At 52.5% G+C, this 25,398-nt stretch overlaps 1 protein-coding gene across 2 annotated transcripts in view; it reads right to left on the bottom strand.

Annotated features, from left to right (window-relative positions):
- The window catches only part of HSD17B12 (hydroxysteroid 17-beta dehydrogenase 12), a 115,931-nt gene extending 94,351 nt beyond the window's left edge, over positions 1 to 21,580 (bottom strand). The window contains exon 1 of one of the 2 annotated variants that reach the window (XM_064152464.1): positions 21,345 to 21,580. In XM_064152464.1, the coding sequence (XP_064008534.1) occupies positions 21,345 to 21,513 (169 nt within the window). In that variant the 5' untranslated portion in view covers positions 21,514 to 21,580. The remainder of the gene's footprint in view (positions 1 to 21,344) is intronic. The other variant, XM_064152454.1, reaches the window with a different exon arrangement.
- Positions 21,581 to 25,398: the final 3,818 nt, after the last annotated feature.

Below are 25,398 nucleotides of genomic sequence, written 5' to 3'. Positions count from 1 at the left end.
TGTGTGGCTTGTCTAGAGCAAAAGTGAGCTGAAACTTGTGTGACCACTGTGATTTGCAGCACTTAGGTAATAAAATGGAATGGTTTATCACATTAATGAAGCTTAGATGGCTTCTAAAAGTCACAGACATCAAGAAAGAAGCAGTATCTTCTTGTTTAGAGACATTATTGTGCACTCTAATAAATAGTTCTGCTTCTCTTCTCACCCAATGGAAAGAGCTCACCTTTCAGCTCATCCAGATCTCCATTTGAAGTACAACAAAAGATGGACTAGACCATTTAAGCTGCCTGTTGCTACCCAAGACCCAAACCAACATGAGATAGGACTCTTCCTCCCTTACTCCTCACTAGTTTGAAATGAAGTATCCATGCAATCTTGCTAAAGCAGCATTTCTGGGGAAGAGAAGAAAACACCCCTCTGGGTATCCCCTCTAGAAGGTTCAAGCATGCCTGTGGGCACTCCAAGGTGCATGACAAGCTGGTGAGTGTGACTATGCTGGGTTAGGAATGGCTCTAAACCTGTGATAACCTTTCACATTAAATAAGGCTATTTCTGCTGAAATCAGAGTCCTCCTGGTCACACTGGAAAGAGCTTCTAAGAGACAAAAGGGCCTTCAGGAGTATATTGAGTAGAAAATGTGCTGTTAAAAAGATGCAAAGTCAAGCAGAGAGATGGTACCTGGCAAGTCTGTCTTAGAGCTGTTGCCACCTTACAATGGCAACCCACAATAAGATTTCTAGAGTCTTTGGGAGTCCCCTAATCACAAAGAGGGGCAAGATGGTTCCTATAGAGTAAGACAAAGCCGAAGTTGCTAAAAAGCCATTAAACTTGTCTTCCAAAGACAGCCTGCCTAATATGCAACGTACCCTGCAATATTTTTGTTTAAAGCCTGTGACTATACTCCCGAATCTACGCACTGGAAGTCGACAGACAAGAGTGATTATTCTGCCTAAAGAGAGAAGCAATCTGCCCGTTTGGTTTTGTGCACTGCAGCTTCTGGAAGAGCAGCTCTGCCAAGCTGAAACCACACCTTTCAGAAAAGTCCCTCTCTGCATCCTCGGGAAGGTTTGGCGAGTGCTCAGCAGCACCCTCTAGCCCACAGATCCGAGGAAGGAACCGAGGAGAATCTCCTCCGCTGAGCAAAACCTACCATTCATAAAAAGAACGGGGCTGCTTGGATCTCAAAGACAGCGACGCAGAGCTAGAAACCCAGTCTGGCTGAAGAGCTGCCTGCGTTTTTAAGCCTGAAAAGTCAGATCTTGTTTCAGCTAAAATGAGGATATTTGGTAGCTACTGTTCCACGGAGGTCCCCTTCCATCCCACAGTCTTAATTACATTTGCTTTAATTATTCCTATCCATGAAAGGGGGGGTGGCGAGGGGGGGAGCAGAATGATGTTAAGACGCCCAAGTTAATCAGTTTGGAAGGTCGTCTCATGAGAAACGCCCTCGACAAATCAAAGGTAAGTGCCGGGGAGACTTCTCGGTGCCAAAGCCGTTTGGAAATCCCCAGTTTATTTCCACCAGCCCTGTTTTTGCCATGGGTGCTTGCGCTGGGGATCGAAGGAGAAAGCTCCGCCAAGGGGTGCCCTTCCCATCCCTAAATAAAGAAGCAGACGTTGATGCCTTCTGTGCTTTACTTGGAGCCTTTGTAAAGTTTGCAGGATTTTCCCAGTGGAAAACTGCCCAGATTTCCTGCGGAAGCGAGCTTCACACCGCGGCGCCTTAACTCCACCGGCTGGAGTGGATTCCATGCACTTCCTTCTCCGCGGCACAGCGCGGAAGGCCCTGCGGGCACTGTGCGCAGCCCCTGCTCTCGGCCCCAGGGCCTCTGTCCCCCTCGGCCTGGCAGCGGATCCCCGAATTCAGCTCGCTGCCCCCCGGGCAGGTCCTGGGGGGGTGCGTGAAGCTCTCACCCCTTACCCTTCACCCTCGCCAAGCCGCCGGTGAAGCCTCGGGAGAACTGCTCACCGTCCGTGGCCGGCCCTGAGGGATGGGGTAGCCCCCCGGGAGTACGGGAGGAGGGAGCGGGCCCGGCAGGGTCTGCCAGGCCGCCCCGGGCGTTTCGTAAGCGGAGCGGAGGGAGCGCGTTATGTCACCGGTTAGGTAACGGGAGCTGGAGCCGCCGTCACTGCGGCGCTTCTCCTCCTCCCTCCTTCCCGCCCGCCGCGGCCGGGGCGGCTGAGGTGAGGCGGCGTTAACCCCTGGCGGGGGCGGCCTCTCCCCGCCGGGGAGATCCCCACCCGTTGGGAGCGGGACGGGCTTTACCCCACCGCATCCCCTACCAGAGACAGCGGGAGGCGAAGCCGGTCGGCGCCGCGATGAGAGGAGCGGAACGGGGCGGCAGCACGGGCACCGGCTCCGACCCAGCGCCACCAACAGCGGCACGGCGCTGGGCTGGGCGGGCCGGCAGAGGGCGCTGCGGCGCCGCGGCCCGGCGGGAACGGGGAGCGCAGCGCAGGGACGCCGGCGCGGACGCAGAGCGGACGGAGTGAGGCACAGGGGAGCACAGCGGCCGCGACCCCACTCGCCGCGGGGCCATCTCCCGACGCCTCCGCCCCGTCCCAGTCCGGGCTGCCCACGGGAGGCCCTCAGCCACAAGGAAGTCACAGATCAGCTGCGAAGTCTGGCCTGAGGCTCTGAGGTCCACAGGCGATGAGGAGCAACCTGTAGGCACCGAACGATTTGGGTGGGAAGGAACCTTCCAAGGCCACCTGGTCCCACATCCCTACAGGCAGCAGGGGCACCTGCAGCTAGGAGCAGATTGCTCAAAGCCCCGAAAAACCTCACCTGGAATGGTTCTGGAGAGCAGCCCTGAGGAACAGGCCCTGGGGGTCTGGGCTGATGCAAAGCTCCACAGGAGCCTGCAGTGTGAGTGCAGCCCAGACACAAGCCTGTGCTGGGCTGCAGCAAGAGCAGTGTGGGCACAGGGCAAGGGAGGGGATTCTGCCCCTTGGCTCTGCTCTCCTCACACCCCACCTGCAGTCCTGGAGGCAGTTCTGGAGCCCCCAGCACAAGCAGGACATGGAACTGAGGGAGCCAGTCCAGAGGAGGCCACCAAGATGCTGAGAGGGCTGCAGCAGCTCTGCTGCGAGGACAGGCTGAGAGAGTTGGGGCTGTGCAGCCTGGAGAGGAGAAGGCTTCCAGGAGAGCTTGGAGTGGCCTTCCAGTATCTGAAAGGGGCCTACAGGAGAGCTGAGGAGGGACTATTGACAAGGTCTTGTAAGGACAGGACAAGGGGCAATGGGTTTACACTGGCAGAGGGGAGATTTAGACTAGATGTTAGGAAGAAGTTCTTTACAGTGAGGGTGGTGAAACACTGGCACAGGTTGCCCAAGGAGGTTGTGGCTGCTCCCTCCCTGGAGGTGTTCAAAGGCCAAGTTGGATGAGGAACCTTAAGCAACCTGTTCTAGTGGAAGATGTCCCTGTCTATGGCAGGCGGCGTGGAACTGGATGAGCTTTGAGGTCCTTTCCAACCTAAACCATTCTATGATTTTATGGTCTACCACTTCTCTGGGCAACCTGGAACAGGGTCTCACCATCCTCAGCATAAACAATTTCTTCCTTCTCTCTAGTCTAAAATTCCCCTCTTAGTTCAAACCATAACCTCTTGTCCTGTCACAACAGATCCTGCTCAAAAGTCTGTCCCCCAGCTTTCTGATCAGCCCCTTTAAATCCTGAAAAGCCACCAGATGAAAAGCCAGCCTTCTCTTCACCAGGCTGAGCAACCCCAGCTCCCTCAGCCTATCCTCACAGCAGAGATGCTTCAGCCCTTGGATCATCCTTGTGGCCTTCTCTGGACTTGTTCCAACAGTTCCACGCCATTCTTATGATGGAGGCACCAGAACTGGTGTTACATCCATCTCTATTTGCTGCTTTCTTCCCTTTTGGACATCTCATCCTTGCAGATCTCCTATCCCAGCTTCTCAAGGCCTTGTTGATTTAGAAAGTTTCACAAGATGGAAGAACAAACACAAGTTTCCAGTAGTATTCCTTCAGTTCCTCTCCAAGTGGGACTCAGAGGCTTGCTATTGGGCTTCTCCCACTGGTCCAAGAGGGCAAATTTAAAATCCCCTTTTAGAAGTTGCTCCTACCCTCTCTGCATCAGGTGGCAGAAAAGATTTGCTTCCATCTACTTCCACCATTTGTACAGATCCTATGCTTAAAGTTAGTTTGAGAAGGAAAACCACAAAACCAACCAACCAAAACAGAAACACCTAAAGCTGGAGAGACAAATTCTAGGTTCTTTTGAGCGAGATGGTTTCCAGCCAAACCTTCATAACAGCATCCAAAAGAACCTCACCTGTCCTGGCACATAACACTGCACATCTCTCTGGACCAATGCATTGTTTTCAAGTGCTGGCAAGGCAATGTTTCAGATTAGAACTTCTATGCTTTGATTCTAACAGCAACCGGCAACAGAAGTGACAAATCCAGCTGTGATGGGATCCTACCACAACCCTGAACAGCTGGCAGCTTGGAAAAAAATATAATCCAACTGTTTGTAAGCCATCAAATTTCAGTCAAAATGACTTCTGGAGGAGCAGGTTTCTATCACGCTTACCTCTTCTCCCTTCCCTGTTATACAACACTGTAAAAGTCATTTTAGTTACCACATTTAAAGATTCTTCCTATCATTTAGGTTGGAAAAGATCTTTAAGATCATCCAGTTCAACCATTCATCCAGCACTGCCAGGTCACCACCAAACCATGTCCCTCAGCATCATGTCTACACATTTTCAAACCCCCCGGGAATGACAACTCTAACACTGCCCTCAGCAGCCTGTTCCAGGGCTTGACATCCCCTTCAGAGTTCCTCACATTCAATCTAAACCTCCCCTGGTGCAACTTCGTCTCATCCTGTCACTTGTTCCATCTCCACCTGGCTCCAATTTCATTTCAGGGAGCTGTAGAGTGAGAAGCTCTTCTCTCAACATCCTTTTCTCCAAGCTAATTGCCACCAGTTCCCTCAGTCCAACCGTTAACCCAGCACTGCCAGGTCACCACTAAACCATGTCCCTTAGTACCACATCAACACAGCTTTTCAAGCCCTCCAGGGACAGAGGCTCTACCACTGCCCTCAGCAGCCTCTTCCACAGCTTGGCAACCCTTTCAGGGAAGAAACTGTTCCTCATGTCCAATCTAAACCTCTCCTGGTGCAACTTGAAGCCATTTCCTCTTGTCCTATCATTTGTTATTTAGGAGAAGAGACCAGCATCCAATTTGCTCCAACCTCCTCTGAGGTGGCTAAAGAGAGTTTTAAATACAGCCAAACAGAAGTGGCCTGTCCCAAGCCAAAGGTATGAAAAAGAACAGAGTGCTCAAATGACTGTTCAGTCATAGTAGGACCCACGTTCACCCACAAAGAACCAGCAAAACAAGACTTTGGAAGAGCCCATCAAGACAAGGCAAGCGACAGAACTGCCAGCAGGCTCCTCCTGCAGTCGTACTGCCTTGCAAAGATCCTACCCAGCATCTATTTCTTCCTGCTTCCTGGAGATCTGCTCACCAAGTGCTGACCTCACAGGTGATCCTTCTTGCATTGATAGTTGCCAGCCCTGCCAGGGAGCAGACCTCACCCACAGCACCACCATGCCTCAACTACAGGAAAGCAGCCAGAGCTCACAGCCAGCAATTAGAGCAGAAGCAACTCTCTTGGCAGCAGCCTGGTCTTGGAGCAACTCAAGCTTCTCTATCTCTTCAACTCCATGATAGCGCTGAGTTGCACCAGCACTGGAACTCATCTGACCCCCAGCAAAGCAGTCTAGGGAACATGAAGAGCCAGAAGTGACTCATTTTTGGCAGGACAGACTCCTTAACCAGTTCACTGAGCAGAACCACACAAGCACCAGTGCCAGCACAAGGAGGGGGAAAAAAGCAGCAGGGGAAGAGCTGTCCACCTGCCACCTTCTTTCCTCACACCGACCAGTGAGATCAGAAAGGCAGGATGTCAACCCACACCAGCTGCTCATGGCCCATGGTACGCTGTCTGCAGACAGGCATCACAGGAGAGAGGCAGGAAACTGACTCCAGCAGCAACATGAGCAAGGTCCTGGCTGGAGGTAGGAGACCCAAACGACAACTAGAAATGGTTAAAAATAGCAAAGGTGAAGAACTAGTCCAGAAAATGGAGGATTTTAGATCAGAATCTAGGAACCAACACAAAGCTGCAGAGCCCCAGATAAATCCAAAGGCAGAACTGGGACTAGTGGGACAAAGAAAGAGGTAATGAGTTTTCAATCAGGACTTGTCTTTCAGAGCAGGACACACCTCCCTTTCTCCCACACCAAACACTGGGTTGGACATGCAGCCCGTCACAGAAGGAACCTTGAGAGGTCATCCAGTCCAATCCCCCTGCCAGAGCAGGATCACCTAGAGCAGATCACACAGGAATGCATCCAGGCAGGTCTTGAATATCTCTCAAGAGGGAGACTCCACAACCCTCCTGGACCTGACACAGCAACACAAAGCCCCTGTACAACTACTAACAGGGTAGAGGCTTCTTTCAAGCAGATCCTCTGTCTCTCCCTCCTCCTCCTGGCTGCTGCTTCTCTCCTCCTGTTGGAGACCTGACTCGTGAGCTGTGCTGAATCACCTCTCCTCAGTCACGCTCTGGAGATGGAAAGCTCCTCTGGCAGATGGGGCTCAGACAGCAGGAATACTGGGCATATAAACCTCTGTCAAGTGGTGAAGGCTCTTGGTGAATAACAAGGTTACGGATCAAACACTCGCTGGCAGGGTAAGAAGCCCTGGGAAGGAAGCAGAAGAGCAGAAGCCCATGGTAAACAGGTCAACCACAGGCTTCAGAAGAGATAGAAGGGAAGAGTTTTGGAGGAACAGAGAGGCTGGACTCAGACGAGGAACAGGAAACTGGGACTCTGGGGCCAGACTCTGTCAGCAATAGCACATGACAGGACAAGGGACCAACAGGCATAAACTGAAACCCAGGCTACAAAGATGCTGAGAGGTCTGGAGCATCTCTGTGAGGAGGAAAGGCTGAGAGCCCTGGAGCTGTTGGGCCTGGAGAAGAGCAGCCTGAGAGAGGATCTGAGCAATGCTCAGCAGGGGCAAGAGGATGGTGCCCAGTGACAGGACAAGTAGCAGCAGGCACAAACTGGAACCCAGAAGGTTCCACCTGAACATGAGGAGAAACTTCTTTGTTGTCAGGGTGCTGGAGCCCTGGAGCAGGCTGCCCAGAGAGGCTGTGGAGGCTTCTCCTCTGCAGAGATTCCAAGCCCCTCTGGCCATTGTGATCCTGAGCAAGCTGCTGTGGGTGATGCTGCTTTAGCAGGACTAGGTGATCTGCAGAGGTCCCTTCCAAACCCCACCACGCCAGGACTCTGACTTGTTGGAAGAAAGATCCAGTGGTGAAGTAGATTGCGGAGAAGAGCAGCCTGCAAGCACAAGCAAGTGTTGATGGGGTTGCCTTCTGCTTTTCATATCTACACACACCCTTGCACACCTCCACAAACTTCTGCACCTAAGAGAGGACTAGAGACCAGCCTCTTCAGCCTCCACACAGCAGTTTCTTCTTCTCAACAGCAAAAATGCCTGAGCTTATCCCACACTTCCATTCCACTCCTCCCATTACAGCTTTTCTCTGCTTTAAACATACACGAGAACCCTTCAGGAAACCCTGTGACGAGCACTCCCAGAGCTCAGCTCCTCATCTCCTGTTCTTCCTTGTCACTGAGTATGGAGATCCTCAAGAAGTGGGAGAGCAACTGTCCCTCCTAGAACACCGTGGCTCACAATTACTTAGGATGAGAAAATAGGAAGGAGGTAGAAAAAGCAGAAGGAGAAAAACCAAGCAACCAAAAAAGGATCTTGGACCACCAACTAGACAGGAATTATGGCACACACACGGACCATGCCTCCACCTGAGCCTCACAGCTTCGTCCCACATTCTCTGTGACAGGCAACTGCATCAGTATAGAAACATAAGCCAAGAAGCCGAGAATCACAGAATGGCTTCAGTTGGAAAGGACCTCAGAAATCATCTACTCCAACTCCCCTGCCATGGACAGGGATGCCTCTCAACTAGACAAGGTCACTCAAGGCCTCATCCAGGCTGGCCCCGAACAGCTCCAGGGAGGGGACAGCCACAACACCTCAGGGCAATCTGTTCCAGAGTGTCATCACCTTTGTACTGAGGAACTTCTCCCTTAAGATCGAGTCTAACCCTGCTCTCCCTCAGCTTCAAGCCACTCCCCCTTGTCCTGTCTCTAGTCACTCTTAAGGAAAAGTCCATCTGCAGCCTTCCTGTAGAATCCCATCAGGTCTTGGAAGGCAGCTAGAAGGTGACCCTGGCGCCTTCTCTTCTCCAGGCTGAACAACCCCAGCACCCTCAGCCTGACCTCATAGCAGAGGTACTCCAATACTTGAAACATCTTTGTGGCCTCCTCTGGACTCACTCCAGCAGCAATGTGGAGTGCTCTCCTTATGCCGGAGGCACCAGAAGTGCACGCAGCATTTGAGGCGAAGTCTCAGGAGAGCAGAATAAAGGTGCAGAAAGCCCTCTCTTGCCCTACTGGCCACATTCCTCTGGATGCAGCCTAGGGTACAGCTGGAAAGTGACAAAAATTGACCACAGATGTGGTGGAGGCCAAATGCCTGGAGACACTCAAGATCAAAGATGATGGGGCACTGAGTAACCTGATCTAGGTGGAGGTGCCTCTGCTGCCTGCAGGAGGGTTCAGGTTAGATAGCCTTCAAGGGTCCCTTCCAACTTGACCCATTCTGTGACAGAAACAGATAAAGAAGTAGAAGAAACTAGTGGGCAGGCAGCCTTTTCCCCAAAGCTCAGCTTCTGGACATCTCACCTCCAGTTTTCAGCACTGAAACATAAAAGGTTTCCTTCAAAGCCTGCAACCAAACCCCAAGGCAGTGGGTGTCACCAAAAAACAAACTTACAAGCTCGAGGTCAAAGAACCAAGAGTGACAAAAGAGCAGACTTCAGGTAGAATCCTGAGCACGAGAAGTCAGCCAGCAGATGATGATGCATTTGATGAGCAGAGTGCTTTGCTCTGCTCTAGAAACCCAGGTTTGCTACAGCCTGGCAAGAAATGAGCAACAGGAGTCATCTGAAGTTACAAGCAGCAGCCCTAACTCTAATTAGGCAAGTGATTAACCCATGCAAGCCCACCACAAGATGCTTCACCCACGGTTGTGTCACACACAAGCCTAAAGGACCACACTTGGCACATCTATTGGAACAATTAGGAAAGAGATCTTCTGACTCTCAGGCCCTTCTGTGGCAGAGATTGCTGGCCCAGCCCTGTGGACAGGGGAGGGAAAGCTGCATAGGACAACGAAGGAGAAGGTGTTTCACCCACCAAAACCAGCCTGAAGTCATAGAGTGGTTTGGGTTGGAAGGGACCTCACAAATCACCCAGTTCCAACCACCCAGCAGGCACATCCTCCACCAGACCATGTTGCTCATCCGACCTGGCCTTGAACCCCTCCGGCACTTTGGCCCAGACCTTAAGCTCAGCCCTGTCTTTGCAGCCCCAGGACCTCCCTTGTTCTTTACACAGGAGCACATTGACCCAGCAGGCTCTCAGACCTAGGGCAGTTACAGAATCCCAGACTGGTGAGGGTTGCAAGGGACCTCTGCAGCTCATCCAGTCCAGCAACCCTGTTAGAGCAGGGCCACCCACAGCAGCTTGCTCAGGAGCACAATGGCCAGAGGGGTTTGGAATCTCTCCACAGCCTCTCTGGGCAGCCTGCTCCAGGGCCCCAGCACCCTCACAACAAAGAAGTGTCTCTTTATAATCAAGTGGAACCTCCTGGGCTCCAGTGTGTGTGCATTGTCCCTTCTGCTGTCAGTGGGCACCACTGAAAGGAGCCTGGCCCCAGCCTCTTGCCCCCACAGGTCCTTTAGCTCTTGCTGAGCATTGCTCAGATCCCCTTCTAGGCTGCTCTTCTGCAGGCTCAACATCCCCAGGGCTCTCAGCCTTTCCTGCTCACAGAGAGCCTCCAGGCCCCTCCATGTCTTTGTAGCCTCCAGTGGACTCTCTCTGGTAGTTGCCTGTCTGTCTTGAACTGGGGAGCCCAGAACTGGCCACAACACTCCAGTTCCCTCTAGACTTCTTTACTGGAGACACTTCAGTGCTCCTCCCTCACTTAGGAGCTTATTCCTCAGACTTGTCAGTGTCCCAGCATCTCCCTCTCAAGCTGTTCATCAGCAATGAGTTTTCCTTCCACCATAACACAAACATCGTCTGTCCTCCAGTCCCTCGGTTTTTGGAGTTGGAGAGTCCAGCTTGTAAATATCCTGCACAGAAATCTCTGTGCCTGCAGTGAAAAACAACAAAGACTCTACCTATTCAGATATGAGTTCACCCAAGAACCCTTCCACTCACAATTTCACTTGGAAATAAAAGAGAGAGGTGGGTTGTGCCCCCACCCCTGGAGGTGTAGATGTGGTGCTTAGAGACACTGTTTCATGCTGGACTTGATGGTGCTGGGTTAGCAGTTGGGCTTCATGATCTTAAAGGATTTTTCCAACCTAAATTATTCTAAAAATCATCTCTCCAAAAGAGCTCCAGGAGAATGGAAGTGTTCACAGTGAATCAAACTTCAGAGCTGGAGATGCTGAGCTTGGGTGATGATCACAGAATTACTGAGGCTGGAAAGGAACTCCGAGATCATCAAGGGCAGCCTATAGCCTAACACCAGGACATCATCAGCTAAACCATGCCACTGAGTGCCACATCCAATCTTTCCTTAAGCACCTCCAGGGACGGTGACTCCTCCACCTCCCTGGGCAGTCCATCCCAGTGCCTAATCACCCTTTCTGTGAGGCAGTGCTTCCCAATATCCAACCCAAACCTCCCCTGGCACAGCTTCAGGCCATGTCCTCTTGTCCTGTCACAAGTTGCCTGGGAGGAGAGCCTGAGTCCCACCTGACTACAGTTTCCTTTTAGGCAGTTGCAAAGAGTGATAAGGTCCCTCTCAGATTTCTCTGCTCCAGGCTGAACAACCCTAACTCCTTCAGCCTCTTCCCAGCAGACTTCCCCTCCAGTCCCTTCCCCAGTCTCATCGCTCTCCTCTCGACCCACTCCAGCCCCTCAGTAGCTCTTGCAATGAGGGGCCCAGAACTGCACACAGTGCTCAAGGTGAGGCCTCACCAGTGCCAGCAGAGGAACAGAATCACATCCCTGGTCCTGCTGCCACACTATTGCTGATACAGGCCAAGATGCCACTGGCCTTCCGTGCCAGCTGGGCACACTGCTGGCTCACACCAGCTGGTCATCACCCAGCACTCCCAGGTACCTCTCAGCCAGGCTGCTCTCCAGCCACTCATCCCCCAGCCTGTAGCTCTGCATGGGCAAATTGTGGTCAAACGGTAGGACCCTGCCCTTGGTCCCGTCAAATCTCATCTCACTGGCCTCAGCCCACTGACCCAGCCTGGCCAGGTCCCTCTGCAGCATCTTCCTAGCCTTCAGGAGATAGACTGCCCCTCCCAGCTCAGTGTCATCTGCACATGTACTGACACAGTCCCCTCATCCAGGTCATTGATGAATGTGCTGAATAGAGCTGGGTGCAGTACTGATCCCTGAGGGACACTACTGGCCACCAGAGACCAACTGGTGTGGCCACACAGTCACATTTATTCTCAACAAACCAGAAGTGAAGTGCTGAAGCCCATCAGCAGACACAAGACTTTGGACTTCTGGGCTCTAAGCATTTGCCTTCCCTCTCCTCTTCTGTCCAGAGAGTGGAAGAAGGAGGACTCAAGACAACAAGGGTTGAGCAATCCTATTGAGCATGCCTTTTAAACTGGCAGTAACACTATATACAAAGGAAAGCACCTAAAAGAAGCCACCAAAAAGCTGAAAGGCAACACAATTATAGGAGACAGTAGAGCACAGTTTACTTCTTTGGACTCTCCAGGAAGCAAAGCTCATTTTAGGACATGTTAGAAGAAGTAGCTATGCAAAAAGAAACACTGGAGAACCTCCCTCTCTTCTCCTGAGTAATAGGCCAAGAAGGAATAGCCTCATGTAGCACCAGGGGAGGTTTAAGTTGGATATTAGAAGAAACTTATTCACTGAAAGGGTTCTCAAACACTCGAACAGGCTGCCCAGGGAGGTGGTGCAATGTCCATCTCCAGAGGTGCCTAAAAGATTCGAAGATGTAGTGCTGAGGGATGTGGTCTAGCTCCAGAGCTGGAGTTAGATAATGGCTAGACTCAATTTCAAAGGTCTTCCCAACCAAAATGGCTCTGTGATTCTAGTCTACAATTTTACCTGACTGACTCCTTCAAGCACTGAAAGGCCACCTGAAGGGCTCCCTGGAGCCTGCTCTTCTGCAGGCTGAGCAACCCCAACTCTCTCAGCCTGGCCTCACAGTGGAGGGCTTTTAGCCCTCCCAGCATTGCTGTGGCCTTCTCTGGCCCCACTCCAACAGGTCTCAGCCTGTGCTGTCCCAAGGACTGCAGAGCTGGCCCCAGTGCTGCAGGTGGGGTCTCAGAGCAGCAGTGCTAGGAGAAGTGGAAGCTCCCTTTGTTCCCCACTGACTAGACCTTCTCCAACCACAGCACCAGGCTGTGCAGCAGTGGTTTCTGACACAGCCTGGCAACTCATTGCACACTGCCCAACGCCTGCAGAGCAAGACTGTCCTCGGCTGAGCAACTGGGGCTGAAACTCAGTTGCAGAAAACAAATCAAGCCACCAGGTGCTCGACTTGGTGCTGAGGAGCTGGAGCAATAACCTTGCTTGCCGAAACTGCTCAGAGACACCAACACCTTAACACCAGGTCAGTACTGAAGTGCATGTCCTATGTGTGCATGTTTTAGTTTGTCATTAACCATCTGACTGAATTCTCACTCCAAGAAGGACATTGAGGTGCTGCAGCAGGTCCAGAGAAGTTGGTGAAGGGGCTGGAGAACAGGGCCAGGGAGGAACAGCTGAGGGAACTGGAGGTGTTTAGTCTGGGGAAAAGGAGGCTGAGGGGAGACCCCACTGCTCTTTACAGCTACCTGAAAGGAGGTTAGAGGCAGGTGAGGATTGGTCTCTTCTTCCAAGGAACAAGTGATAGGACAAGAGCAAATTACCTCAGGTTGTACCAGGGAAGGTTTATAGAATAGAATGGTTTCATAGAATCAAGCACGTTGGAAGAGACCTCCAAGCTCATCCAGTCCAACCTAGCACCCAGCCCTGGCCAATCAACCAGACCATGGCACTGAGTGCCCCAGCCAGGCTTTGCTTGAACACCTCCAGGGACGGTGCCTCCACCACCTCCCTGGGCAGCCCATTCCAATGCCAATCACTCTCTCTGTGAAGAACTTCCTCCTAACGTCCAGCCTATACTTTCCCAGTTCCTTCACTAAAAGAGATGTCAAGGCCTGGAACAAGCTGCCCAGGGAAGTGGTGCGGTCACCAGCCCTGGAGAGGTTTCTAAGCCATGTAGATGTGGTACAAAAGATGATGAGGTGGCTGGAGCACTGCCCTGTGAGGAGAAGCTGAGTGACCTGGGGCTTCTTGGCCTGGTGAAGAGAAGACTTAGAGGGGATCTAATATATGCTTATAAATATCTGAGGGCTGGGGGTCAAGAAGGAGGCAACAAACTCTTCTCGGTTGTGCCCTGTGATAGGACATGGGGTAATGGGTTTAAATCACAGCACAGAAGCTCCACCTCAACATTAGGAAGAACTTCTTTGCTGTAACGGTCACAGAGCACTGGAATGGGCTTCCCAGAGAGGTTGTGGAGTCTCCTTCTCTGGAGACTTCCCAGCTCTGTCTGGATGTGGTCCTGTATGATCTGTGCGAGATTCTACGGTCCTGGCAGGGCAGGTGGACTCGATGATCTATGGAGGTCTCTTCCAACCCCTAACGTCCTGCTATCTAGGTCTGTTTTGTAAGCCATTGTTGCCATGGACTGCTGGAAGCAGACAGAAAGCAACTCAAAACAGCCACGAGCACAAAGTGCAGCTTGTCACCTCTTCCTCTTCACACAAGCAACACATCTTACTCATCTGATTATCACAGTGATCTGATGGAGAGCTTGTTACTAGCCCTGTTCCTGGTCAGTAAGTTTGGGAGTCACCCTGCATATTCTTAGCCTAGAAGATATAACCAAGAACCCTGTCCTGGGCTGCATCCAGAGGAGTGTGGCTAGCAGGGCAAGACTGGGGATTCTGTACCTTTACTCTGCTCTGCTGAGAGCTCACCTCAAATACTACATGCAGTTCTGGTGTCCCCAGCAGAAGGAAGACACAGAGCTCCTGGAGTGAGTCCAGAGAAGGCCACAAAGATGATTCAAGGGCTGGAGCACCTCTGATGTGAGGACAGGCTGAGGGTGCTGGGGTTGTTCAGCCTGGAGAAAACTCTGGGGGAACCTTCTAGCTGCCTTCTAAGATCTGAAATGATCCTCAGAAAGGCTGCAGAAGGACTTTTCCTAAGAGTGTCTAGAGACAGGACAAAGGGGAATGGTTTGAAGCTGAGGGAAAGCAGGTTCAGAGTGGATCTTAGGAAGAAGTTCTTCCCTATGAGGGTGATGAGACTCTGGAATAGGTTGTCCAGAGAGGTTGTGGAAGCCCCATCCCTGGAGGTATCCAAGGGCAGGTTGGATGAGGCCTTGAGCAACCAAGTCTAGCTGAGAGGCAGCTCTGCCCACAGCAGGGGAGTTGGAGTACACATCTCTGAAGTCCCCTCCAATCTAAGCCATTGCATGACCTGAGCACAAAGACACACGTCTACTCCACTGCTCATGCACCCAGGGAGAGGCAGAGCACATTCACTCAGCTTTGCTGCTGCTCAGAGAATTTACTGTTCCATGTCCACACAGCAGAGGAATGGTTCAAGATTTGTCTAAAACCAGATAACAGAAAGTTACTGAGAGCCCCATCTCAATTAATGACCTCTGAGAGATTCTTCTTGAAGAAACCAGGAGCAAACTATTCTCAAATGGCCAGTTTTGGATGCTAAGGAAGCTGCAGGTGAGCTCATCTCCTCAAAGGTCTGTTAGCCCCAGTACAAGTGCAGAGCTGCAGCCACCACAAGAGGAAACATCATTGCTATCAGACACTTTGTTATCACCAGACATTGGATCATTCAGCAGCAGAGGTGCTAAGGGAACCTGTGGACACTTCTACAAGTCACTGTGGGGTCTGAAGGAAAAGAAGATTTCACTTTGAGGGTCATGTGGACCATCACAGAAGCAAAAGAAACTGTCCCCAGTTAACATCCCACTCGGGTTACTGCAAATTGGGCAAGTGAAATATTCCCCCCCAAAATACTGGGAGTCAGGAGGATGGGGACAGACTGCTTTGTGTCGTGTCCACTGAGAGAACATAGGCCAATATTAAGGCTTGCTGTGAGTGAGGAGCACAAAAGTGTCGCCAGTACAGAAGTCCAGAGAGAATTGGAGTGTTGTGGCCAGTTCTGGGCTCCCCAGTTCAAGACAGTAAACTAATGGAGGGAGTCCACAGGAGGCTAAAAAGAGGGGCCTGGAGGCTCTCTGTGAGCAGGAAAGGCTGAGAGCCCTGGGGATGTTGAGCCTGCAGAAGAGCAGCCCAGAAGGGGATCTGAGCAATGCTCAGCAAGAGCTAAAGGACCTGTGGGGGCAAGAGGCTGGGGCCAGGCTCCTTTCAGTGGTGCCCACTGACAGCAGAAGGGACAATGCACACACACTGGAACCCAGGAGGTTCCACTTGATTATAAAGAGACACTTCTTTGTTGTGAGGGTGCTGGGGCCCTGGAGCAGGCTGCCCAGAGAGGCTGTGGAGCCTCCCTGTGTGGAGGGATTCCAAACCCCTCTGGCCATTGTGCTCCTGAGCAAGCTGCTGTGGGTGCCCTTGTGCTAGCAGGAGGTTGGACTGGATGATCGCCGGAGGTCCCTTGCAACCATTCTGCAATTCTGTGAAAGTATGAGAGACTTGAGAGGTAGTGAAGAAGAAATGAAGTTGAAACATCTGACATGACCAAGGTGTTGGAAGTTTCAGAGCTCCAGATCACCCCAGTCTGCAGCCTTGGTATATCTTGAAGACACAAAGTTGAGCAATTGCATAGACCAAACTGGTTTGATCTCACAGCTGAGCAGAAAGAGTGGGCTAGAATTCTCCTGAAGTCCTGCCTAGCCTGAACCACCACAGAATTTTGTCTTCATTTCACCAAGTTAAAGGTAAGGGACACACACAAAAAAAAAAAAAAAAAAGAAAGAGAACTCATTCCATGTTTGCCACAGAGAGAGGCAGCTTCCCAAAACAGGAGACACGGCAACGCTCCAAGCAGGAGCTGCGGCGGCAGCAGCAGACGGTTCCCTGCTCCAGACACTCTGTGCTCCAGAATACACCCAACTGCTAATGGCAGAGAAGCAAGGTGGCTGCCTGCCACCACCACCACCAGCAGCAGGAGAAGGAGAGGACACTCTCAGCCGACCCAAGGAAACACCATCAGGGATCACAGCTACCAGTGCTGCCAACAGACCTGCCTCTATAGAAGACAGCAGAGGAACAACCACATCTTGGGTATTTCAGACTCCTTGGCACCTGGCTCCTGTCAAGGCTCTGGTTTGGGTAGCTAAACTGTTCTCCGAGCCCTCTCTTTGGTTACCAGATCCTGAGGCACGTCCAAGTCTGCATTCAGTGCAGGCATTCTTGTGTCTTGTGTCCAGAGGAGGGCAACAAAGCTGCTGAAGGGGCTGCAGAACAGGGCTAGTGAGGAGCAGCTGAGGCATTCAGCCTGCAGGTTGAGGGGAAACCTCATTGCTCTCTACAGCTCCCTGAAAGCAGGATGCAGTGAGGTGGGGTTTGGTCCCTTCTTCCTGGTATCAGGTGATAGAATGAGAGGAAATGGCATGGAATTGTGCCAGGGGAGGTCTAGGTTGGAGATAAGGAAGAACGTCTTTGCTGCAAGAGTGGTCAGGGATGGGAACAGGCTGCCCAGGGAGGTGGTGGAGTCACCACCCCTGGAGATGTTCAAGAAACCTGTGGACATGGCACTAGGAGACATGGTTTAGTTGACATAGAATGGTTTGAGTTGGAAGTGACCTCCAAAGGTCATCTAGGCCAACTGCCTCTGCAGTCTGCAGGGACATGCTCCACTACATCAGGTTTTCCAGAGCCCTGTTGAGCCTGACCTTGAATATCTCCAGGGATGGGCCCCCAGCCACCTCCCTGGGCAACCTGTTGCCTTGTTCTACCACCTTCATGGTGCAGAACTTGTTCCTAACATCCAACCTAAATCTGCTCCTCTCTCACTTCAGACATTGCTTCTCATCCTGTCACCACAGGCTTCTGCAAACAGTACCTCTGCAGCCTTCTGGCAGCCCCCTTCAGGTACACGGTGGGCCTGGGTTGATGGTTGGACTCCATGATCTTTGAGGTCTTTTCCAACCAAAACACACATGTCATTCTAAGATACTCTCAGGATGCACCCAGAAAATCCATGCCAAAAAAAAATTCCACCCAACCTCCATTGCTGCAGCCAAACCCAAGCCAGATGTGTTCTGAGGAGAGAAAGCCAGAAAAGCTCTGTGTAGACCTTCACAGCTGAGAGTGAGCACAGGAAAATCACCTTTAATCAACACTGCTGCTGTTTCAAGTGGGAGACACACAACTGTCTCACACTACACCACTGGTTGACATAGTTGCTGTTCCTTCTTCTCCTCCCAGCATCCCATCCTAAAAGGCAGCAAATTAGCACAGCAGCAGCTGCACTTAATGCCACCAAAAACCCACTGAGAAAGCATGGAGAGAACCTGCCACTCCATTTCTGATGTGCAGGGGAGTTCAAGGGCAGTGAGATGCCCTTTTCAAAGGGCTTGGAAGGGCCTTCCAGCTTCTGTAGAGTTGTGAAGTAGAAAGGATGCATGAACCCACTCACAAGAGCAGCTAACTGGCATCAAACCCAGCTGGCTGCTTGTGGAAGAGCAGGAGAGGAGGAGATGCACTTCCTCCTACAGCACGATGCAGCAGGTCACTAACTCTCAAAAGAAGAACTAATTTGGAGCCTCCAGTGGAGGCTGCAAAGATACTGAGGGGTCTGGAGCATCAAAGGAGGAAAGGCTGAGAGCCCTGGAGCTGTTGAGCCTGGAGAAGAGCAGCCTGAGAGGATATCTGAGCAATGCTCAGCACGAGATAAAGGACTTGTGGGGGCAAGAGGATGGTGCCCAGTAACAGGACAAGCGGCAGCAGGCACAAAGTGGAACCCAGAAGGTTCCACCTGAACATGAGGAGAAACTTCCTGAGTGTGAAGGTGCTGGAGCCCTGGAGCAGGCTGCCCAGAGAGGTTGTGGAATCTCCTTCTCTGGAGAAATTCCAAACCCACTTGGCCATTGTAGTCCTGGGTGAGCTGCCATGAGTGACCCTGTTCTAGCAAGGTTTTGGACTGGATGATCTGCAGAGGTCCCTTCCAACCCCACCATGCTGTGAGCCTGTGAGTGTTGTTGAATTGGCCACTGCAGAGCCAGTTTCTCAGCTGTATCTTCTATTCTTGCAGAAGTCATTCCTGTCCTACAACACCAAATCCAAGTATAAATCATAGACTTGTTTTGGTTGGAAAAGACCTTTAAGATCATCAAGCCCAACCTCCATCATGCTGGGTTTCTGTGACTCAATATATTCAGAGTTCTGCCTTCATCCTCCCTTTCAAGAAGGAGAGACAACAGAGCCTCCCCAGCCTGCTGCTGAAGAAAACCTCTCATCACTTCAGCTAGAGATCACAGCAACATCTCAACTGCATCAGCAGGTAGCTGATGGAGCAATGAACACTTGGTATTCAGCTGTACCACCAACACTCCTCTTCCTACACACCCCAGAAGTTCATAGTCACGAAGAGAAGGAATAGCTTCTGTGAGCAGCCATGGGCCACATCACATTCTCTGCTCATGAGGTGTTCAAGGACATGAGCAAGGCAAGATCTGCTGGCTATGGTTTGTGATTCCAGCTGATAAACTGAGGATTGGCTCAAGCACTAAAAGCACCTGTGTTTGAAACCACGAGGAACAGGGGGAAGTCGTCACCACGAGTTCCATGATGCAACACACAGGCCACTGAGAATGCAGTAAGGTATCCAGAGCCAACATGAGGAAATCAGAAAGCCTTTGGGTCACCTGTGCAACCACACAGATGGCATTTCTCCAGAAGGAACCCATAAGCCTTCACCATTAGCTACCTGAAAGGAGGCTGTAGTGAGACCAGTGTTGGCCTCATCTCCCAAGTAACTCAGAACAGGACAAGAGGTAATGGCCTCAAGCTGCTCCAGGGAAGCTTAGGTTGGAAATTAAGGGAAAAATTCTTCACTACAAGAGTGGTTGGAAGAGGCTGCCCAGGGAGGTGGTGGAGTCACCATGCCCAGAGATGTTCAAGAAACATGTGCACATGACACTTGGGAACATGGTTTACTGGTCATGATGATCCTAGGTGGATAGTTAGACTCAATCTTAGAGTAGATGTGGCACTTGGGGACATAGCCTGGTAGTCATGGAGGTGGTGGGTAAAAGGTTGGACTTGATGATCTTGGAGGTCTTTCCCAACCTTGCTCATTTGCAGACAATGCTAGAACTTGCCCAAAGCCCTGTGGCTGCATTTCAAACCCAGGCACACAGGACCCATGACACACTCTGGGACTCGTTGTGCTCCTGTTGCTGCCTTCCTGGTGTCCCACGCAGCAAAGGTCCAATTGCTCAACCACACATTTGCACAACAGTTCTGTGCTGACTGCTGCTGGAGGACCACATCCATTCAACCTACAAATGAGCAGCTCCCTGTAGGGCTGCCGTTACTACAGCCCTACCATCTAGAAGCAGCTGCAGAGTCAAAGCCACCAACGCCCTCCTACTTCCTTAAGGGATGGAAGCACCTTCTGAACTATCATCTCCAACTCACAGTTCTGCAGTTTGCAGTTGTTTTATGCCCACCTTCTCAGCTCCCAACCACAGAAGGGACTTTCTCTTCCTCCTACTTTTGCTAGGAATGGATTTCACAGTTCTTTTGGCCTCATGGGTTACAAGGGCAGAGAAGCTCCTTCCAGTTCCTCCTTGCTACCTAAAAGCCATCGCAACAGTGTCAGAGAAAGATGGAAGAAATGATCCTTTCCCAGCATGGCTCCTGTGACCAGGACTTGGAGAAATGGGGGAACAGCCTAGCTCTGATAGTTCCCTAGTGATATCACAGGCTGCTTTGGGTGGGAAGGGACCTTTCAAGGTCATCTAGTCCAACCCCCTTGCAGTCATCAGGGACATCTGCAACTAGTGCAGGTTGCTCAGAGCCCCAAACAACTTCACCTGGAATAGTTCCAGGGAAAAGGCTTCTACAACTTCTCTGGGCAACCTGGGACAGGATCTCACCACACTGAGCAACCCCAACTCTCTCAGCCTGGCCTCACAGCAGAGGGCTTCCAGACCTCCTAGCATTGCTGTGGCTTCCTCTGGCCCGGCTCCAACAGGTCCCTGCCTGTGTTGTGGTGGATTCCAGAGCTGGGCCCAGGTGGGGGCTCAGCAGAGCAGAGGGGCAAAACTCCCTCCCTGCCTCTTCTGCTGACGCAGCTGGGGATCAGCCCAGGCCAGGGCTGGCTCTCAGCTGGGAGCACAGGGTGCCGCCTCACGTCCCGCTTTTCCCCCAGCAACTCTCTGCTAGATTTCCATCGCGCTCCCGCATTCCCGGGATGCCGGTTCCACGCTGCAGCCACCCTCTGCTGGCCTCGCTGCCGGCAGTGAGGCCCCGTCCTTCCGCTCTTTGCCCCGCACGGCCGTGCTATCCCGCCGCTCCCGGCGGGCCGCTCAGCACGGCCCAAGCTGACAGGGAGTCCCACGGCTCTGCCGTCCCTCAGCCTGCCCCCGCGCTCCGGAGCGCTCGGCAGCGGCCACAGCACCTCCGCGCCTGTACTCCGGCACCGAGAAAGCGACACACTCCGCTCCTTCTGCTCCCGGGATGGCCAGCAGCGGGGTCACTGCCGCCCCAGCCGTGCCGGTAGCCGGACCAAGGCTGAGGAACGGGGGGAGGAACAGCTCCGCTCCTCCGGGGGCGGCGGGGCGGCCGTGACGTCAGCAGTGAGGTGCGGGGCCGGCGCTCAGAGCCACCCGCCAGCGCCGGCACCGAGGGGGCGGTCGCGCACCGGCCGCCCGGCAGCGCTGCGCCGTTCCCCGCCGCCCCCGCTCTGCCGGCAACGGCCCGAAGTTCACACAGCCCGCATTCCCTTCCCTCATGGCCCACTCTGACCCGGCCAGAATAGCAACATCTCCGTGTACCTCAGCCGCTGCCCGAATTCGGGAGACACCCACTCACTCCGCTCCGGTTCCTATTGCGCGCCCTGCCCACCTCACTCTCTGTCAGGCACCGAAGGACGAACGGCCACGAAAAAAGCAGACTCCTGCACAGCCGAGCGAGACGCGCACTCACCTGCCCAGGCGCCCAGGGCCGGTCCCACAGCAGCGTTGCCACTCCTCAGGAACCAGAGACGAAGACCGGTGAGAAGGCGGTAGGAGGTCAGCGCCGCCGCGTAGACAGCACTCAGCGCACCCACCCAGTAGAGCAGGCCAGCGGCCGGGAGCACGGCGAGACCCACCATGCTGCGGAGGCGGCCGCGGCTGGACTGAGCCCTCCCGGCCACCGCCGGCCCTCAGTCGTCACGGCGCCCGCCCCCGCCGCATTGCCATTGGCTAAGAGGCGAATCAATCATCCTGTTGCCAGGTAACGCGCGGGGGCCCCGCCCGCCCCCGGGCCGCGCGGCCTCGCCACGCCGGGAGGGAGGGGGGCGGGAGGCGCGCGGCCACACTCCCCCGTACTACTTGCGGCCTGCACCCCACGTGGTCGGCACCGCGCGCCAGTCTCCATTGGCCGCAAAGCATGGCCGTCACTCGGAGGCTGAGCTCCTATTGGCTGAGCTGCTCAGAGGTGCATCGCTATTGGCGAATGTTGCGTCCTCTCTGCCCTCCCCCTCTGACGTCATATGATCCCATTCATAAAATGCTGAGGCTCCGCCTCACAGCCGAATGGCTCCCCCGCGGCGTCTGCGCCTCGGCCTGGCAGGGTTGGTCGTGCCTAGCCAGGGAGCCTGGCACCGGCACAGTCTTGCTCTGGGGAGCCCCAAATCAGCTGCCGGCCCGGCCCGAATTGCCCCGGCGGGATCCGGCCCTGAGCGACCCCTGGCAGCTCGTTGTGCCCTTTTGTGGGCACTAGTGAGGCTGCATCTCGGATCCTCTGTTCAGTTTTGGGGCGCTCACTACAGGGACATTGAGGGGCTGGAGCGGTTCCAGAGAAGGGCAACAAAGCTGGTGAAGGGTCTGGAGAACAGGGCTGGAGCGGAGCAGCTGAGGGTGTTTAGTCTGAAGAAGATGAGGCTGAGACCAGACCTGACTATTCCCTACAACTCCCAGAAGGGAGGTTGGAATGAGGTGGGCACTTGGTCTCATCTCCCAAGGAACAAGCCATAGGAGAAGAGGAAAGGCCTCAGGTTGCATGAGAGCAGGTTTGGATTGGACATGAGGAAGAATTTCTTCCCCAAAAGGGTCGCCAAGCCCTGAACCACTGCCCAGGGCAGTGGTGGAGCCCTCACCCCTGGAGAGGTCATGAAGCTGTGCAAACACAATGCTGAGAGTTATGGCTTAGTGTTGGATTTGGTAATGCTGAGTTAGGGGTTGGACTCCACCATCTCAAAGTTCATTTCCAAATATGATAATGTGGTGCCCAGTGATAGCACAAGGGCCAATGGGTACAAACTGCAGCACAGAGGGTTTCATCTAAACATAAGAAAAAACTTCACTGTGAGGGGACTGGAGCCCTGGAGCAGGCTGCCCAGAGTCTCCTTCTCTGGAAAGAGGACTACTTGTAAGGGTCTGTGGTGATAGAAGGGGAAATGGTTTTAAACCTGAGCAGGTAGATTTAGATTGGACAGTAGGAAGTTCTTTACTATTGAGACACTGGAATGGGTTGTCCATCAATGTTTTGGATGCCTCATCCCTGGAAGTAAGACAAGGCTGGATGAGGCTAGAAGCAGTTCAGGTCTAGGGCAATGTGTCCCTTGTGTCCCTGCCCCTGGCAAGGGGGGTGGAAATAAGTGATCTGAAATGTCCTTTCCACTCCAACCCATTCCATACTTCCAATCCCATGTGGGTATTGATTCTGGGCAACCTTCTGTGGGTGACTCTGCTTTAGCAGGGTGATTGGACTAGACAATGTCTAGAAGTCCCTTCCCACCTCCACCATGCTGGGATTTCCTGAAGCACTGCTGCCAGCTCCCATCATCCACCTTTGTGTTACCTTCCATGTGAGCTGTATCAAGGTGGTACAAGAGGCCACCTGCCAACTTCCAGCAACTTCAGATCCAGACACCTTTCACACATTCTCTCCTGCAGACTGCTCTACTGTAACCTGGATGGATTTACAAGCTCAGATTAGTTTCCCTCTCCTTGTCCCATTCCATGTTCCCTCAACTTCTGTCTGTTATTGGAGCACAGATGCTCCTTGCTGTTTTCCAGACCTCAGGAAGATCTCGCTTTAGACACTCCCTCTAAACCCTGCAGGTTAGTACTTACAGGGCTGCACCTTCAGGTCCCTATTGCAATCTAAGATTGCAACAGGTACCTCAAGGTGCAGCACCCTGGGTTGCTCTTATTGAGCAACATGATGCTTTGGCGTGACATCAAGCACCTGATACAACATCCTGAGACACACAAGACTGCACTTCATGACTTTTCATTCATCCCAAGGCACAGGAGACTGCAGCAGCTCAGTGAGAATAGGGTTTGAGAGGTTTCTCCACTTTATTAGTCTGATAAAAATAACTATTTGTTACATTTGCTGTTATTAAATACAAATATACAGCTTTGAACTCCAAAATCCAGAATTAACAGCAATCCAAGGTTCATGGTAAGTGCCTTCTCCTAAGAAACAAGCTGTAGGGCAAGAGGAAATTGCCTCAAGTTGCACCAGGGGAGGTTTAGGTAGGACATGAGGAACAATTTCTTCCACAAAAGAGCTGTCAAGGCCTGCAAGATGCTGCCCAGAGTAGTGGAGTCCCCATCCCTAGAGGGCTTTCAAAGCCATGTAGATGGGTTGCTGAGGGACATGGTTTAGTGGTGAACTGGCAGGGCAGGGTTGGGTTCAAGGATCTTAAAGGTCTTTTCCTACCAAAAGAATTGCATCATTCCACAATTCCATGACACTGCTGCTGATCCTTACTCTTCTGTCTTCCAGGACCAGGCAAGAGAGAGAACACAGCAAAAGCACCTGAAAAGGAAAAACGAGTCAGCTTGACTCTAGTCAGAGATCTACAAGTCAAAGCTAAAGCAAGACCTGAGGGAAGGGACAGGAGCAGGAAGGTGTTTTGGTCACATGCTCAGCCCTCAGCGTGCACACACTTGTCTAGGAGTTACCTTGCTCCAGAGATCCACAGAGCTTCCAGCTCTTGTCATTCCAGCTGCAGGGCGATGATGCAAGCCTAAGTCAACCTACAGCTTGGCTGCATTGCTCCATCACAGGGAAGGTGGCCAAGCTGCAGGGTAGATCACAAGAGAGACAAAAGGAGAAGAGCTTAGGAAAGCTTAAATGAGTAAAAAAACAACACTCAGTGAAGATGAAGAGCTACAGAGAGGAAGACCTGAAAAGGGGACATCAAGGAAACAAAACTACATTAGAGAACAGAAATAAAATACAGCTGACAAGATAAAATTGCATCTGGTTAGAATCACAGAATCAACCAGGTTGGAAGAGACCTCCAAGATCATCCAGTCCAACCTATCCCCCAGCCCCATCCAGTCCCGTTAGAGAAGACACACAGCTTTGGAGTCCTGCCCTGCTGCCACAAGTCCATCAGAAGCAGGTGCACACCTCAGCAAGAGCACAAGCCCACATCTCACACACAAACGTTTTGGTTGGAAAACACCTTCTGGATCAAGCCCAATCACTCTCTTAACTCAACCAAGGCTGGTGCTAAGCTATGGCCCTCAGCATCTCACCTCTGCAGCTCCTAAACACCTCCAGGGATGGGGATTCTGCCACCTCCCTGGCTTGAGGCAGTGTTTGTTGTTGAGTGCTTGAAAATCCTTTCAGTGAAAAAGTTTCTTCTAACATCCAACCTGAACCTGCCCTGGTCCAACCTGAGGCCATCTCCTTTCATCCCATTATTTGTTAGGAGTGAGACCAACCTGGCTCCAGCCTCCTTTCAGGGAGTTGCAGAGAGCAACAAGGTCTCCCCTCAGCTTCCTTTTCTCCAGACTGAACCACTCCAGTTCCCTCAGCTGCTCCTCACCAGGCCTGTTCTCCAGACCCTTCACCAGCTTTACTGCCCTTCTCTGGATTTGCTCCAGGACCTCAGTGTCCTTCTTGGAGCGAGAAGTCCACCACACACCCTCCTGCCCGCTCTCTAAGTACCTGAAGAAGACATCTCTTGCCACAAGCCTACAGATAACCAATGAACACTTGCCATCGATGCAAGGCATACAGCCTTCTCTGC

This window comes from Pogoniulus pusillus, chromosome 1 (assembly GCF_015220805.1).
Source record: "Pogoniulus pusillus isolate bPogPus1 chromosome 1, bPogPus1.pri, whole genome shotgun sequence".
NCBI classification, from domain to species: domain Eukaryota; kingdom Metazoa; phylum Chordata; class Aves; order Piciformes; family Lybiidae; genus Pogoniulus; species Pogoniulus pusillus.
The sequence above is the reverse complement of the archived record's forward strand: the minus strand, read 5'-3'. Positions and strand labels throughout refer to the sequence as shown.